Source organism: Carlito syrichta, unplaced genomic scaffold, assembly GCF_000164805.1.
Source record: "Carlito syrichta isolate Samal-C Ts95f unplaced genomic scaffold, Tarsius_syrichta-2.0.1 Scaffold315400, whole genome shotgun sequence".
Lineage (NCBI taxonomy): Eukaryota > Metazoa > Chordata > Mammalia > Primates > Tarsiidae > Carlito > Carlito syrichta.
The window spans coordinates 355,780-369,683 of NW_007259496.1; the positions used below are offsets into that span (position 1 = coordinate 355,780).

A 13,904-nucleotide genomic window follows, 5' to 3' on the forward strand; every position below is an offset into this window, starting at 1 on the left:
AGTCGTTGGAATTACACTACCAATGCCTGGCATTTTTTTTTTTTTTGAGTTGGAGTCTCACTCTGTCGCCCAGACTGGAGTGCAGTGGCCGCTCCCGGCCACCACAGCCTCGACCTGCTGGGCTCCAGCGATCCTTCCGCCTCAGCCTTCCAAGTAGCTGGAACTACAGGCGCGCGCTACCACGCCTGGCTAATTTTTTGTTTTATTGTAGAGATGAAGTCTCGCCAAGTTGCCCAGGAGGGTCTTGAACCCGCGGATTCAGGCAATCCACTCACCTCAGCCTCCCAAAGCGCTGGGTTACAGGCGTGAGCCACCGCGCCCGGCAACAAACATTTCTTAAGTGACAGAACGGATGGATGATGGGGTTCCCAAGCCGACTGGGTGAAGAAGCGTGCTGTTCGTTGAGGGTGAAGGTGTGTGTTTTCCAGAGCATTTGGGGTTGCCCTGAAGCTACGGGGCACCTTTAACCAGGAGTAGGATCCCCTCGGAATAGTATCTGTAGGATGCACGCTTCGAATTAGGGGACGGGCTGTTGGGGCAAGGCCGCCCACATCCCCCCCACCAGGCGGGTGCGACCATAGAGAGGCCGCGGGCGGAGCGAGCGGCCGGATGCGGTCACCATAGAGACGGGTGACTGACAGGAGCGGAAGAGGAAGCCGCGGGCCGGGGCTGTGAGGTGGCAGCTGCTGCAGCGGCGGAGCCGGCGCCTCGGCGGGCACTGGGGTCTGTCCCCCCTTCCCGGTCCCTGCTCCCTGCGAGGCGCGCGCGGGGTGCCACTCCCACCTCGGACCCGGGGACCCCGACCGCCTTCATCCGGCCTCCCCCGGCCCCCAGCACTGCTCCCGGGGTCCTCCTGGAGGGGCTCGGGCGTCCCTTCTGGTCCCGCGCTCGCTACCTCGGTGCAGTCCCTGGCGCGGCCTTTCCCCTGCCCGCGGGCCTGAGGACAGCGTCTCGCCCCCTCTCCCAGCCGCGAGCTCCGGTCTACCCGCCGCCGCCGGCCCCGCAGAACCAGCCAAGCTGGACCCCCGCCCCCGCTCTGCAGCCCCGTGACGTAGCCGATTTGTTTGTTTTGAAACAGACGGCAGGACTCGTGTGGGGCCTTATTTCCAGGGCTAGGCTTGGTCTTTGCTCGCTGAGAGGTAGCTCAGGGCGCCTCCCCAGCCGCGCTTCGGTTTGCCTTCTTGGAGCCCCTGCGTTGTCGCTAACTGCTGCTTGTCCTGCCTGTTTGCTTTTGGTTTGTTTCATTGGGTCCCTGGGGCCCTGGTAAAGCCAGACACCAAATTGGTGTCCCACAGCAAGGGTTCCTGTAATTTTCCTGCAGACTCAGCCCTGCAATTGCTCTGCAAGATGGCTCCATCAGCCATGGCGCCCCTCTGAGAGGCTGTCAGTGCTGAGTCACCTATCTGTGTGCCTCATTTGGGTGGGCAGAACTTGTGCGTACCCTGTCGGTGGCTCCTGTTCACTCCTGAGTAGGAGGAGGGGTTACTGTAGCCATTGTGTTTCCTTGACACTGCGGGCAGAGTAAAAAGAGCCTCTGGCCCCTTCCTTTGTGCCGGTTGGCCAGCCGGCCAGCAACCCTTCAGTAGCTTGAATGAAGAATGATGCCAGAACTAGGCATTACTAAGGAAAGGCAGACTCCTTTGGTTGGTGGCTGTTGTTCTGATGGATCATGTGCTTTTCCCTAACCCATTCTTTATCAGTTGCTACCATCTCTTGATTTAGGTGCAAGTCTACAGATGTGTAGGTTTGACAGTATTGAGTTTTGTCTCCTCCCCTTTCTACTGGAAGACAGACCATGATCTCATTGTGAGTGAAAGTGATTCTCATGTTTATCATCGTGTGGGCTGAGGTTTAGATCCAGCACTTTGTGAAGACCAGGTGGATGGACTTGTGAAGAGAGGACAGTCTTCCTGGTGATGCTGGGCCTGGAAGCCAACGCACCTTGCTCTGTTGTTGACCTCCTTGACCCCAGGCTTCCTGGTTAAAATTGTAGGCCTACAGTTGGCCCAGCACCCATCAACCCATTGATCCTTGAGGCTGTGCCCCCTGGGCCACCCACATGGCAGGACACACTGCCATGCGACTGAGCTCCCTGTTGGCTGTGCTGCGGCCAGCACTACCCCTCATCCTAGGGCTGTCTCTGGGATGCAGCCTGAGCCTCTTGCGGGTTTCCTGGATCCAGGGTGAGGGAGAAGATCCCTGTGTAGAGGTCGTGGGAGAGCCAGGAGGGCCACAGAATCCAGATTCAAGAACTCGGCTAGACCAAAGTGATGAAGACTTTAAACCCCGAATTGTCCCCTACTACAGGGATCCCAACAAGCCGTACAAGAAGGTGCTCAGGTGAGAAATGCATGAGTGTGGAGTCCCAGACACAGACCTTGTTTTGGGTTGCTGTAAGTCCTTGCCTCTGCCTTTCCTTTGGTAGTCAGCATTAGGTACCTTGGAGCAATTCTTTGTCATATTTTCCATCATGGTTTCTTCCTATTTTTTCCTTCCTTCTCAGATCTAAGAAAGTATCACCCATGGTGGCTGTTTTTGTTTTTGTTTTTGTTTTTTTAAGTTGGAGTCTCCCTCTGTTGCCCAGCTGATGTGCAGTGGCATGCTCATGGCCACCACAGCCTCTACCTGCTGGGCTCAGGTAATCTTTCCACCTCAGCCTTTCAAGTAGCTGGAACCACAGGCATGCGCCTCCATGCCCAGCTAATTTTTTGATTTATTGTAGAGACAAGGTCTCGCCATGTTGCTCAGGCTAGTCTTAAACCCCTGAGCTCAGGCAATCCTCTTGCCTCTGCCTCCCAAAGTGCTGGGATTACAGGCATGATCCACCGTGCTGGCTCACCCATGGTGTTAAATTAGGATTCGGTGTTCTTGAACAGAACAGGGATTGCATCTAATGTATGTAATCCATCCTTAGTGAACTTCCTCCCCTCCCAAGTCAATTCCAGTGTCAGTTACTCAGTGTGTACTCACTCCAGTAACTAATTAATATTGATAAGAAAGGCAGTCTCTCCCTTCTCTTTTCTCAACAACTCACTCCTTTCTAAGGGGATGTATATGCTGGACAAGCGGGGTTCCTGAAGATGAGAGAGTTGACCCTTGGCACACTGGTCTCTCCACAGGACTCGATACATCCAGACAGAGCTGGGCTCCCGTGAACGGTTGCTGGTGGCTGTACTGACCTCTCGAGCCACACTGTCCACTCTGGCCGTGGCTGTGAACCGCACAGTGGCCCACCACTTCCCTCGGTTACTCTATTTCACGGGGCAGCGAGGGGCCCGGGCTCCAGCAGGGATGCAGGTGGTGTCCCATGGGGATGAACGGCCTGCCTGGCTCATGTCAGAGACCCTGCGACACCTTCACACACATTTTGGGGCCGACTACGACTGGTTCTTCATCATGCAGGATGACACGTATGTGCAGGCGCCCCGCCTGGCGGCCCTCGCTGGCCACCTCAGCATCAACCAAGACTTGTACTTGGGCCGGGCAGAGGAGTTCATTGGTGCAGGCGAGCAGGCCCGGTACTGTCATGGGGGCTTTGGCTACCTGTTGTCTCGGAGTCTCCTGCTTCGCTTACGGCCACATCTGGATGGCTGCCGGGGAGACATTCTCAGTGCCCGTCCTGACGAGTGGCTTGGACGCTGCCTCATCGACTCTCTGGGCATTGGCTGTGTCTCACAGCATCAGGTGACAGCCTTTTCAAGTCAATCCCAGTACCTGACAAATTAGTGGGGGTTGAATAATTGACTTCCAGGCTGGGTGCTGCTAGCTCCTTGGAAACCCTCCTTTGCCCTTCCCAGCCACTGGGACTGCCTTGCTCACCTTTGGCAATCTTAGAACCCTGGGGCTATCAAGAGTAACAACTTGTCATGGACCCCTGAGCAAGACAGAGGGTGCCCCTACTCACCAGTCCTCCTCCTTTTTGAGCCACCCTGTTGCCTTGGAGAAAAGCAGACTCCCAGAGGCAGCCTGTCCTCCCAAACCAGAGTATTGGGAGAACTTTCTGGCTTGTGGCTTTCATTCCTTTGAAGAACAGTGGGATTCTTTGCGGGAGAAGGGGATCCTTAGTTGTCTACTTGCCTTCTTTCTAAAACGCGGCCGTGAAGTAAGGACTGAGGTTAAGGGAGTCACTAGAAAGAGTGCCTCTGTCCTCCCTTCTAACAAAGCAGTGGTAACAAGTGGGAACGCTGAGTGTGGTTAAGGGCGGTTTGGGACAGACAACTCTTGTGTGTGGCATTGATTGGTCTGATTGGTCCTTCTAGGGGCAGCAGTATCGCTCATTCGAACTGGCCAAAAATAGGGACCCAGAGAAGGAGGGGAGCCCAGCTTTCCTGAGTGCCTTCGCCGTGCACCCTGTCTCCGAGGGTACCCTCATGTACCAGCTCCACAAACGCTTCAGTGCTCTGGAGTTGGAGCGGGCTTACAGTGAAATAGAGCAACTGCAGGTGAGCCGAAGAGGAATAGGTGGGCAGAGGTCCGCGGTCAGAGGAAGCCTGAGATACCCAAGCATATAGTTAGTAGGCAGCTAAGTTGGGGTGGTGGGCTAACCCTGTATAATGGCAGGGTAGAAAGAAGCTGATTATACTTAAAATTTTTTTTTTGTTTTGTGAGTCAGAGTCTCACTCTGTTGCCCAGGCTGGAGTGCAGTGGCACACTCACAGCCACCGTATCCTCAACCTCCTGGGCTCAGGCAATCCTTCTGCCTCAGCCTTCCAAGTAGCTGGAGCTACAGGCACGTGCTACCACGCCCAACTTATTTTTTTATTTATTGTAGAGATGAGGTCTCACCAAGTTACCCAGACTGGTCTCCAACCCCTGAGCTCAGGCAGTCCTCTTGCCTCGGCCTCCCACAGTGCTGGGATTATAGGTTTGAGCCACCGCGCCCAGCCTTATACTTAAATTTAAAACAACTGCAAGGACAAGGGGCACTTATAAGGTAAATTCTCAGAACTACTTTAATGCAGTTAAGAGGGCTTGCAGGTGAACTCTGAGGATCAGACAGCTCTGTACAGCATTTGGACAGAATAGCTTTAGCTCCTCTTCAGTACTGCCTGTCCACTGAGGAGGCAAAAACCCAGAAGTTCCTGAACGTCTGAAACTGTCCCAAGAGAACCCATGGGTGGAAGGTAGAAGAATTCTCTAGTTGAATGTGGGGATTGTCAAAGGTGGAGCATAGATGAAACAGGGCCCGATTATGAAGAAGATGTGAGTCCTTTGAGTATGGGAGAGAAAGGTTGTCATATTTATATTTCAAAATACTTTTGCCTGTGCAGAAGCACATTTTCTACCTCCTCCTCCCAGCAATTTTGTAAGGTGGGTATGATTAGTATTTCTTTTGCATTTTATAGGTGAAGAATAGAACATACAGGGGATTCGATGATTAGCCAAGGGGCCCCTCACTGAGTGTTGATGGAGTTAGGACAGAGCTCAGCCATTTGAATCTCAGGGCCCAGGCAGCCGGAACTGGGTAGGGTCTTAGAGCTGGCACTAACATTAGGTGCATTCCCTTCAACCTAGGCTCAGATCCGGAACCTGACGGTGCTGACTCCCGAGGGGGAGGCAGGGCTAAGCTGGCCCATTGGGCTCCCGGCCCCTTTCATACCACACTCTCGCTTTGAGGTGCTGGGCTGGGACTACTTCACAGAGCAGCATACCTTCTCCTGTGCAGATGGGGCTCCCAAGTGCCCACTGCAGGGGGCTAGCAGGGCAGACGTGGGCGATGCTGTGGAGACTGCCTTGGAGCAGCTCAATCGGCGCTATCAGCCCCGCCTGCGCTTCCAGAAGCAGCGGCTGCTCAACGGCTACCGGCGCTTTGATCCGGCACGGGGCATGGAGTACACCCTGGACCTGCTGTTGGAATGTGTGACTCAGCGTGGGCACCGGCGGGCCCTGGCCCGCAGGGTCAGCCTGCTGCGGCCACTAAGCCGGGTGGAAATCCTACCTATGCCCTATGTCACTGAGGCCACCCGAGTGCAGCTGGTGCTGCCACTCCTGGTGCCTGAAGCTGCTGCAGCTCCGGCTTTCCTTGAAGCCTTTGCAGCCAATGTCCTAGAGCCACGAGAACATGCGTTGCTCACTCTGCTGCTGGTCTATGGGCCACGAGAAGGGGGCCGTGGGGCCCCAGACCCATTTCTTGGGGTGAAGGCTGCAGTAGCTGAGTTAGAGCGACGGTATCCTGGGACAAGGCTGGCCTGGCTCGCTGTGCGAGCAGAGGCCCCTTCCCAGGTGCGACTCATGGATGTGGTCTCTAAGAAGCACCCCGTGGACACTCTCTTCTTCCTCACCACCGTATGGACAAGGCCTGGACCTGAAGTCCTCAACCGGTGCCGCATGAATGCCATTTCTGGCTGGCAGGCCTTCTTTCCAGTCCATTTCCAGGAGTTCAACCCCGCCTTGTCACCACAAAGATCACCCCCAGGACCCCCAGGGGCTGGCCCTGATCCCCCATCCCCTCCTGGTGCTGACCCTTCCCGGGGGGCTCCCGTAGGGGGCAGATTTGACCGGCAGGCTTCTGCAGAGGGCTGCTTCTACAACGCTGACTACCTGGCGGCTCGGGCCCGGCTGGCTGGTGAACTGGCAGGCCAGGAAGAGGAGGAAGCCCTGGAGGGGCTGGAGGTGATGGATGTTTTCCTCCGGTTCTCAGGGCTCCACCTCTTTCGGGCCGTAGAGCCAGGGCTGGTGCAGAAGTTCTCCCTGAGGGACTGCAGTCCACGGCTCAGCGAGGAACTCTACCATCGCTGCCGCCTCAGCAACCTGGAGGGCCTGGGGGGCCGTGCCCAGCTAGCCATGGCTCTGTTTGAGCAGGAGCAGGCCAACAGCACTTAGCACCCCCCTTCCAGGGCTTTGACCTTACATTTCCCTTTGTCTGTCTTAGCCCCAGGAAGGGCAAGGCAAGATGATGGATAGATGGAGGACTTGTCACTGTATTTTTTTAATAAGAAAATGTTATTAAAAATGTCTTCTGACAAACTGATTTTAGGTCTAGGGAAAATGGAGTAAGAAGAAGAATTTGGGGGACATGGGAAGTTCGTCCAAAGGCACCCACTGCGTTCCTGCCTTCCCCCTCCTTCCTTCCCTCCCCAGTTTCCAATGACCACATGACTGCTGTCAGATGAATGACCTTTAATCCAGCTCCCCCATCCCCATCCAAGGTGGCAGAGGAGTGAAGCCAGAGCCCAGGGCAGAGCACTGGGGGAACAGGGTGCAGCCGGAAGGTTCGTAGTGCTGCTCATTCACAGGCGCCTAGGTGTTGCGCACAACCAGTGACTGCTCCAACTCCTGCCTGCGCTGCTGGATCTTTAGAGGAAGTGAGAGCAGAAGCAGGTTACAGTGTTCCCGGTGAGTGATCAGGACAACCCCACCTACGGACACCCCCCCTACCCTAGAAGAGTATCCGGGAGCAGGGAGGTTCACTGCATGGTGAGGTGGTGTGGTGAAGTGTCACTGTGGGGAATGGTAAGGGCCACCCACAAGCTGAGAAGGGAGGGGTTTCTCTTGGAGTGGAGAAAGGGGAAGCCTCAAGGGCAAGGATGCCCTCATACCTTGCAGTAGAAGTAGCGACTGACGGCCTCCTGGGACCAGGGCTGGTGGTAGAACTCAGCCCGGCGCTCCTCCTCAGGGTTGCCGGCTACATCTGTCATCACCTGGGAGGGAGCATGGGGTCAGCCTGAACCCTGAGTACCCAACCTGTACGACGTTTACTCTCTTTCCCCATGTGCTTGTCTTCCACTCCAGTGCTCCCTGAGTCTCCCTCTTCACCTTGAGGTCCCGGCTCTGGGAGCGGAGCAGGTCTTGGACATAGCCTTTGGGGTCTCTGGAGAAGCTTAGCATGAAGTCCCTCTGGATCTTGAGCTGGTTTATGGACTCAATCGTCTCATGGATCTACAGGTAGAAAGATAGTTGCTTTCCACCTGGCTTGTGATGTGGGAGAGGAGGGAAAAGGAAAAGGGTGGGAAGTGGAGGGAGGAGAGGATTTCTTCTCCTGTGAGGGGCAGTCCCTCAGAGCCCTGGCTTCCTCTAAAGTCCCAAGGGAGGGGGATGGGCAGAACTAAACTTGGAATGAGGTTCAACTCCAAGCAGCACGGGAGGGCCCTGTGTCCCCTTATCTCCCATAGGCCCACATTGTGGTCTCTTCTAAGTCTGCTCTGTCATCTCTGGGCGAATGTCCCACTCCAGCTCTGGGCTTGGGCCCCACCTTACTGTCCAGAGCACTGATCTCCTGCTGGTTGGCCGTGGACAGGAGGAAGCTGCTCATCTGCCCCTTTAGTGGCTCCTCCACCTCCACGTCAATGTCGTAGCACGCTGTCTTCTTCTGGTCTGATGGATCCACGCTGCCAGGGAAGTCCAGCCCTTGGTGCCCATGATGCCTGCACAGGGGCCAAGGGCCCCAGGGCTGGGGCACATCCAACAGGGAGGGAGGGAAGATGGGAGTGGGAGGAGGGCAGGGAAGGCAAGAATGAGGGTATTCCCTCGTCTTTAGGAGCAAGCTGGGGCCACCTCACCTGATGACATGGTTGATGACAATTGGATCAGGGGGCAATAGCAGGGCTGTGAGGCGCTGGGGAATCTCAGAAAACTTCAGCCGGGGGCAGTCAAAAATCTGGAGCAGGACATTTGGGGAGAGAGAAGTCACTCTTCTGTGCTTGAAAGCATAATTACAGTTCTAGATCCTTTCATTCTGGAGAGCCCGTAAGAAGCTGAGAGCAAGTTTGATTCCTCAGTGCTCATGATGGATAGGAGTGGGGTAGGCTATGCTGGTCAGAGAGTCACCGGCACAGCCAACAAGGAAGGGGGGTCTGTGTGGGGCAGTGGTTGAGGGTGTGGCCCTGGGTCTCCCTGCCTAGAAATCACTCCTGCTCCCACCACTTACTATACAGCCTTGAGCAAGTTCCTTAACACCTAAGGCCTCAGTGTCTCTATCTCTAAAGTGGGGATAATAACACTTATCTCACAGTGCTGTTGGAAGAACTCAGTGATTAATACACATAAAGTGCTTGGAGCTGCCTGGCACGTGGTAAGTGCTCAATAAATATCAACTGCTATTTTTACTCCTCAGGTTTATCTGCTGTGTTTATTTAAAAGTGCATTAATAAGCATACTCTGTACTTCGGTAGAATTTTGCCAAATCACTTTCACAGTGATTTGATTTTCCTAACTGCCCAAGAGATTAGATGGGACAAGTGTCATCACTTCACTTCAAAGATAAGGAACAAGGCTTAGAATAGCTAAGTAACTTACCAAAGTCTAGACCCAGGATTAGAACCCAGGGATCCTCATTCCAAATCCCAAGAAAACTACATTTCAGAAAGCAGTTGGTTTTGTAGGGTTCCAGATCTTCCTAACTTGGGGAGGCTAAAATGGACTGGCTGCAGCACAGAGCTAATCCATGGTAGGGCCCTGTCTAGAACCCTGGTTGGTGTCTTGGCTCCAAGAACACAACTGTGTATCGCTTCTGCTATTCAGAAATCTAGAAGGGAGAGGTAGTGGTTACTTTAAGAGAAGTATTGCCCCGCTGGAGGACTCTGCCTGCTCCCCAGATCCCGGGGTTCAGGAGACAGGTTACCTGCTGGAAATACTTGTCCCCATTGATGTATTCCTTGTCGTGGGAGTCCTGCAGCCTATTGGTCTTCACATACTGCCACAGAGCCTGGACAATAGCTGAGCGGCTCTGTGTGTGCAACCCCAGCAGCCGGGCCAGGCGGGGGTCCAGTTTGAACTGGGGAGGCTGGAAGAATGGGAGCTTGAAAATTAGGAGGGAATGGAAAGAACCCAAGGCCTGGCAGCTCAGGAGAGGGCGGAGGAGGGTGGTGATTGGGCTCCTTGGAAGCATGCTCCTGGAAAGGATGGGGTAGCAAGGAGAAGGGGCTCTCAGGATGCACCACTTTGGGAACTAGACCTGCCCCGAGGGTGTGACATGTGCAGGGTGGCATAGAAGGTGCAGACCTGGTAGTCCAGCATGAGAAGCAGGGTGCAGCGCACACTCAGGTCCCCTGGCCTCTTCACCTGGAAGCCATCTGTCTCCTGGGTCGTGGGTGTCCGATGCCACTGACCAGGAGAGGAGAGCTGGGTCACCCAAAGGCCGGTCAGGAGTGGTAGAGCCTAGGGCTCCAGCTCTAGGGTGATCTCTGATCCAAATCTGGGCAGGTTCTTCAGGGCCTCAGGCCTGTGGGAGGGTAGTGACTCGAGGGCAGAAGGGATCTCAGTCTTACCTCAACGAGGTGGTTGTCGGGACCATAGAGATCTTTGTCCAGCTCAATGACCAAACTCTTGAAGAAAGACGAGAACTTCCGCTTCTGCTTGCTGGGCTGTGGAAGAGGAACAGGGACTGTGGGGGCAGAACAGGGACCACGGGTGCGGAAGGAGGCCGAGTTGGCAGTGGGCGGGGCAGCACAAATAGATGCAGTCCTCTGCATCCAGAGTGTGTCTCTAGGCCTGCCCACCCACCCTGGCCAGGGCTGACTCCCTAACCCTTAGTGCAGGCATCTAGTTCTGTTCTCAACCCGGCCCATACCCACCCCGGGACACCTGGAGAGACCTGGGCCAGGACGTACATCATCCAGGAGCTTCCCCTCCACCCGCAGCTCCCAGGAGGCAATGCTGCCATCAGAATCCTCAGCATCAGGCTTCGCAGGGTTAAAAGTGTTGGAGATATAAAGACGCAGCTTCCGCTTTTGCTGTAGAAATAAAAAGCATAGTACAGAGGGAATTCTGTGTGCTCCCACCCAGAGCCACCCTGCTTCCCCATCCTGGGCACAGGACTCCGAGCTCCCTTCCTACCCCCAAACTAAGGCACCTTCATGGGCCTCTTCAGAGCCTCCTGGATGTCCACCCGCTTCCGCATGATGGTTTGATCCAGTTTCCTCTCAAAGGCTAGGAGGTCCATGTAGGCCTGGGACTCGGGGACCAGCTCCCGAATCTGGAGGAGGAGGAGCATGGCAGGAATCAGGGGCTCAGGCAATCTTGTAACATGGAATGTGTGTCGTGTGATCCCAGGATACAAAGGATGTAGAGGGAAGGTGTGGGACTTTGAGAGCGGGGATAGGACTTGTTCCCAGGATTTCGTTATCCAGCAGTAGGTGCTTCCATGTGTAGGGATACAAATTGCTTCCCCCTCTAGGGAGAGCCATGCATTTTTTTTTTTTTTTTTTGAGTTGGAGTCTCACTCTGTCGCCCAGACTGGAGTGCAGTAGCTGCTCCCGGCCACCGCAGCCTCGACTGCTGGGCTCCAGCGATCCTTCCGCTCAGCCTTCCAAGTAGCTGGAACTACAGGTGCGCACTACCACGCCCGGCTCATTTTTGATTTATTGTAGAGATGAGGTCTCGCCAAGTTGTCCTGGCTGGTCTTGAACCTGCGGGCTCAGGCAGTCTACTCACTCGGCCTCCCAAAGTGCTGGGATTGGGAGAGCCATGCATTTTATCATCAGGGGAAGAGGTAGCAACTGTGGAACCCAACAAACACTAGCCTTTGGCCTCCTCATTTTGTCATTTCCCATGTCATATGGCTGTTGGTTTTCCCTCGGGCCCCTCAAAGTGCTCAGGGGCTTGGGTCCCTGACACAGGTAGAAGGTATCATTGCTTGCTTCTACCTTGCACCTCACCCAGCTCTCACACTTGGTGTCTCAACCATGCTACCCCAATATCCAGCTGGGCCTCAGTCTCTTTATGATGCTGGGGACCTCTGGCCATCTTCTGTTCCCTTTATTCTGCCTGGCAGCCTCTGATATCCTAGCTCTTGTCCCCTCCTGGTCCCATGCCTCTATCTCTGGACTGCTGGAATTCAGCCCCCTAAACCTCAAGCCCAGTGTTCTGGCCCCAACGGCTCGGCTTCTTCCTTCTGCCCCTCCCCCTCCCTTTGGCCTGGGGAGCCTCACTTCTTAATGAGCTTTTTAAACAAAAAGTGAAAGTGACTGTGATGCTGAAGCTCTGCTTCTGAGGAGGGAAGGGGAGGCAGCACTGGGGTGCAGGGAGAGGAGGGCGGAGCAGCAAAGGGTGGGGGGTGGGCTGGGGGCTGCTGTGAAAGGCACTCACCCTTTGAGGGAGGATTTTGTCAGCCATCTTCCTCCTCTTGGCACTGTACGTTTTTTAAAGAAAAAACCAGGTTACCATGGCGACAGATCTGGGAGTAACGAGGCCACCTGCTAAATTATCCCGACATCTCCGCCCGCCTGGCTGGGGTTCCCACAGCCCGCTTGTCTGCCTGCTCAAGGGGCTACAACAGTGGAACTGGCACTCTGTCCTCTCCAGGGAAGCAGGGGCGACCCGTCCATTCTCTGGCCTAGGAGCCCTCTTCCACCTTACCACATCTTCAGGGCCAAAAAATTTAGTCTTAGGAGGACTGAGAGGTAGGGGAGGTGCTGCCAAAAGATGGGAGCTGCAGAAGTGTTTGAGGAAAGCTGGGGATGAGGGAGGATGGAGGAGAGGAAAGAAAGGTTCTGAGGACCTTTCTCTTCTGTGAAGCAGGGGTTACCTCTAAGTTCAGAGGGAGAGAGAGAGCAGACTCCCCCCCCATCCCTGGAGCAGAAGGTGATGGTGTGAAGCTGGTGAGACTTGTATCCCTGCTACCCGGGGATTGGAAGGGAGCGCCGATGGGTGGGGAGGGGGGGAACGGGGGGGGGTGCCTATGCCCTTGGACCACCTGCCAACAGGGCAAGGGACACACCCCATAGGGACCCAAAGAGAAAGTGCATGGGTGTGTTTTCCTGTGTGGGTGACTTCAGGCTGGGGACAGACTGGCCGGACCTTGGGAAGTAGCAGTTGGGATTTGGGCTCTTCTTGACCCACTAGCTGCTTTTGACTCCCCAAAGTACCCCGGAAAAACCTTAGCGGGTCAAGAGATTAAAACGCAGCTAGAGGACGGCTCCATACTGCCCCCGTGTGGTGATCTCAACCACTGCCCCCTCCCAATTCAGAAATCCATTCTAAAGGTAGACAAGCAGCTTTCATTAAAGGTGTGATTTGTTTTAAGCAAATTATCCATGTGAAATGCCTTATGTATACAAGACAAATCAGGGAATTACTATTTGCTGTGTAAAATGACGATTCACTTTGCAAAATAATTCGTGAGATTCCTAAAAGTGGTGAATTTTCCTTGACGTGTAAAAATTACTTAATAATGAGGTAAAATTGATATTACACCTTTCATAGGAATCCATCTGTTGTGCAAAAGAAGCATGCGTGTTTGGCTAAATACTAAAACCCAGAGGGACACGGCTGTGCCAGGAGCCAGCAGGAGCTTTTGGGGTGTCACCAACTGCTCAGAAAAGGAAATGGGCTGGCCCTGGTAGCTTAGAGGGCAGACCCGGCCCAGAGGGCGCACTATGGCAGCTCTTCAATTTCTGAGTGCATGAGAATCACCAGAGGGCAGGACTGGGCAGAGACCACCTACCCACAGGGCAAATCCCCAGGCTCCACGCCATGGCCTGAGATTCCGACTGAGATCTGGGGTGGCTTTAGGACAGTCTGCCAGGGGACTCGCAGGAGGGTGCAGCGGAGAACCACACTTTGGGAAACAGTCCCAAAGCTCGGCCCTACTGCCAGCCCCGCCCCCACCCCAAAGACTGAATGAAGCATCACCCAGAACCTGAGGGGCGGAGAGAGGGGCTGAGCAGGTGACAAGGAGAAGGGCGAGGGGTGCGTTCAGGCAAGGGGCACTGGCTACCGATGGCTGCAGCCTGTCTCTACGGCGGGCACACAAAAGAACTAGGCCAGTGTCCCCTAAGCCCACCTCTTCGGAGGGCACCCATCCCTGGAAGACTCGATCCCCGCTGATCATTCTTCCTCGCCCTTCCAATCCCGCTCCTCGCCAACCTGGGTCCTGAGGGCCCGCCCCTACAGCCCCCCCCGCGCCGGGCCCCCCACTCACCTGCGGCTCCGCGCGGGGGCGGTGGGCACCGGCTGGCCCTGGCTCT

General features: G+C 55.1%; 2 protein-coding genes across 4 annotated transcripts in view; one reads left to right on the forward strand and one right to left on the reverse strand.

Annotated features, from left to right (window-relative positions):
* Nucleotides 1–654: 654 nt before the first annotated feature.
* CHPF2 (chondroitin polymerizing factor 2) lies at nt 655–6,966 on the forward strand. Its single transcript, XM_008072701.1, has 4 exons — nt 655–2,340; nt 3,120–3,684; nt 4,260–4,442; nt 5,515–6,966. Exons 1-4 carry the CDS (start codon nt 2,060–2,062, stop codon nt 6,820–6,822), a joined length of 2,337 nt encoding a protein of 778 aa, XP_008070892.1. The 5' UTR covers nt 655–2,059; the 3' UTR covers nt 6,823–6,966.
* A 136-nt stretch (nt 6,967–7,102) lies between these two features.
* SMARCD3 (SWI/SNF related, matrix associated, actin dependent regulator of chromatin, subfamily d, member 3) overlaps nt 7,103–13,904 on the reverse strand; it is a 39,350-nt gene continuing 32,548 nt past the window's right edge. The window contains exons 1-12 of one of the 3 annotated variants that reach the window (XM_021706268.1): nt 13,859–13,904; nt 12,025–12,067; nt 10,790–10,912; nt 10,548–10,670; nt 10,206–10,301; nt 9,940–10,041; nt 9,560–9,721; nt 8,499–8,596; nt 8,192–8,327; nt 7,756–7,878; nt 7,539–7,640; nt 7,103–7,293 (exon numbers count right to left, since the gene is read on the reverse strand). In XM_021706268.1, coding sequence (XP_021561943.1) covers nt 7,240–7,293; nt 7,539–7,640; nt 7,756–7,878; nt 8,192–8,327; nt 8,499–8,596; nt 9,560–9,721; nt 9,940–10,041; nt 10,206–10,301; nt 10,548–10,670; nt 10,790–10,912; nt 12,025–12,051 — 1,146 coding nt within the window. In that variant the 5' untranslated portion in view covers nt 12,052–12,067; nt 13,859–13,904 and the 3' untranslated portion in view covers nt 7,103–7,239. Of the gene's footprint in view, nt 7,294–7,538; nt 7,641–7,755; nt 7,879–8,191; nt 8,328–8,498; nt 9,722–9,939; nt 10,042–10,205; nt 10,302–10,543; nt 10,671–10,773; nt 10,913–12,024; nt 12,068–13,858 lie in introns of those variants that run through there. The other 2 variants (XR_002481257.1, XM_021706269.1) reach the window with 2 other exon arrangements.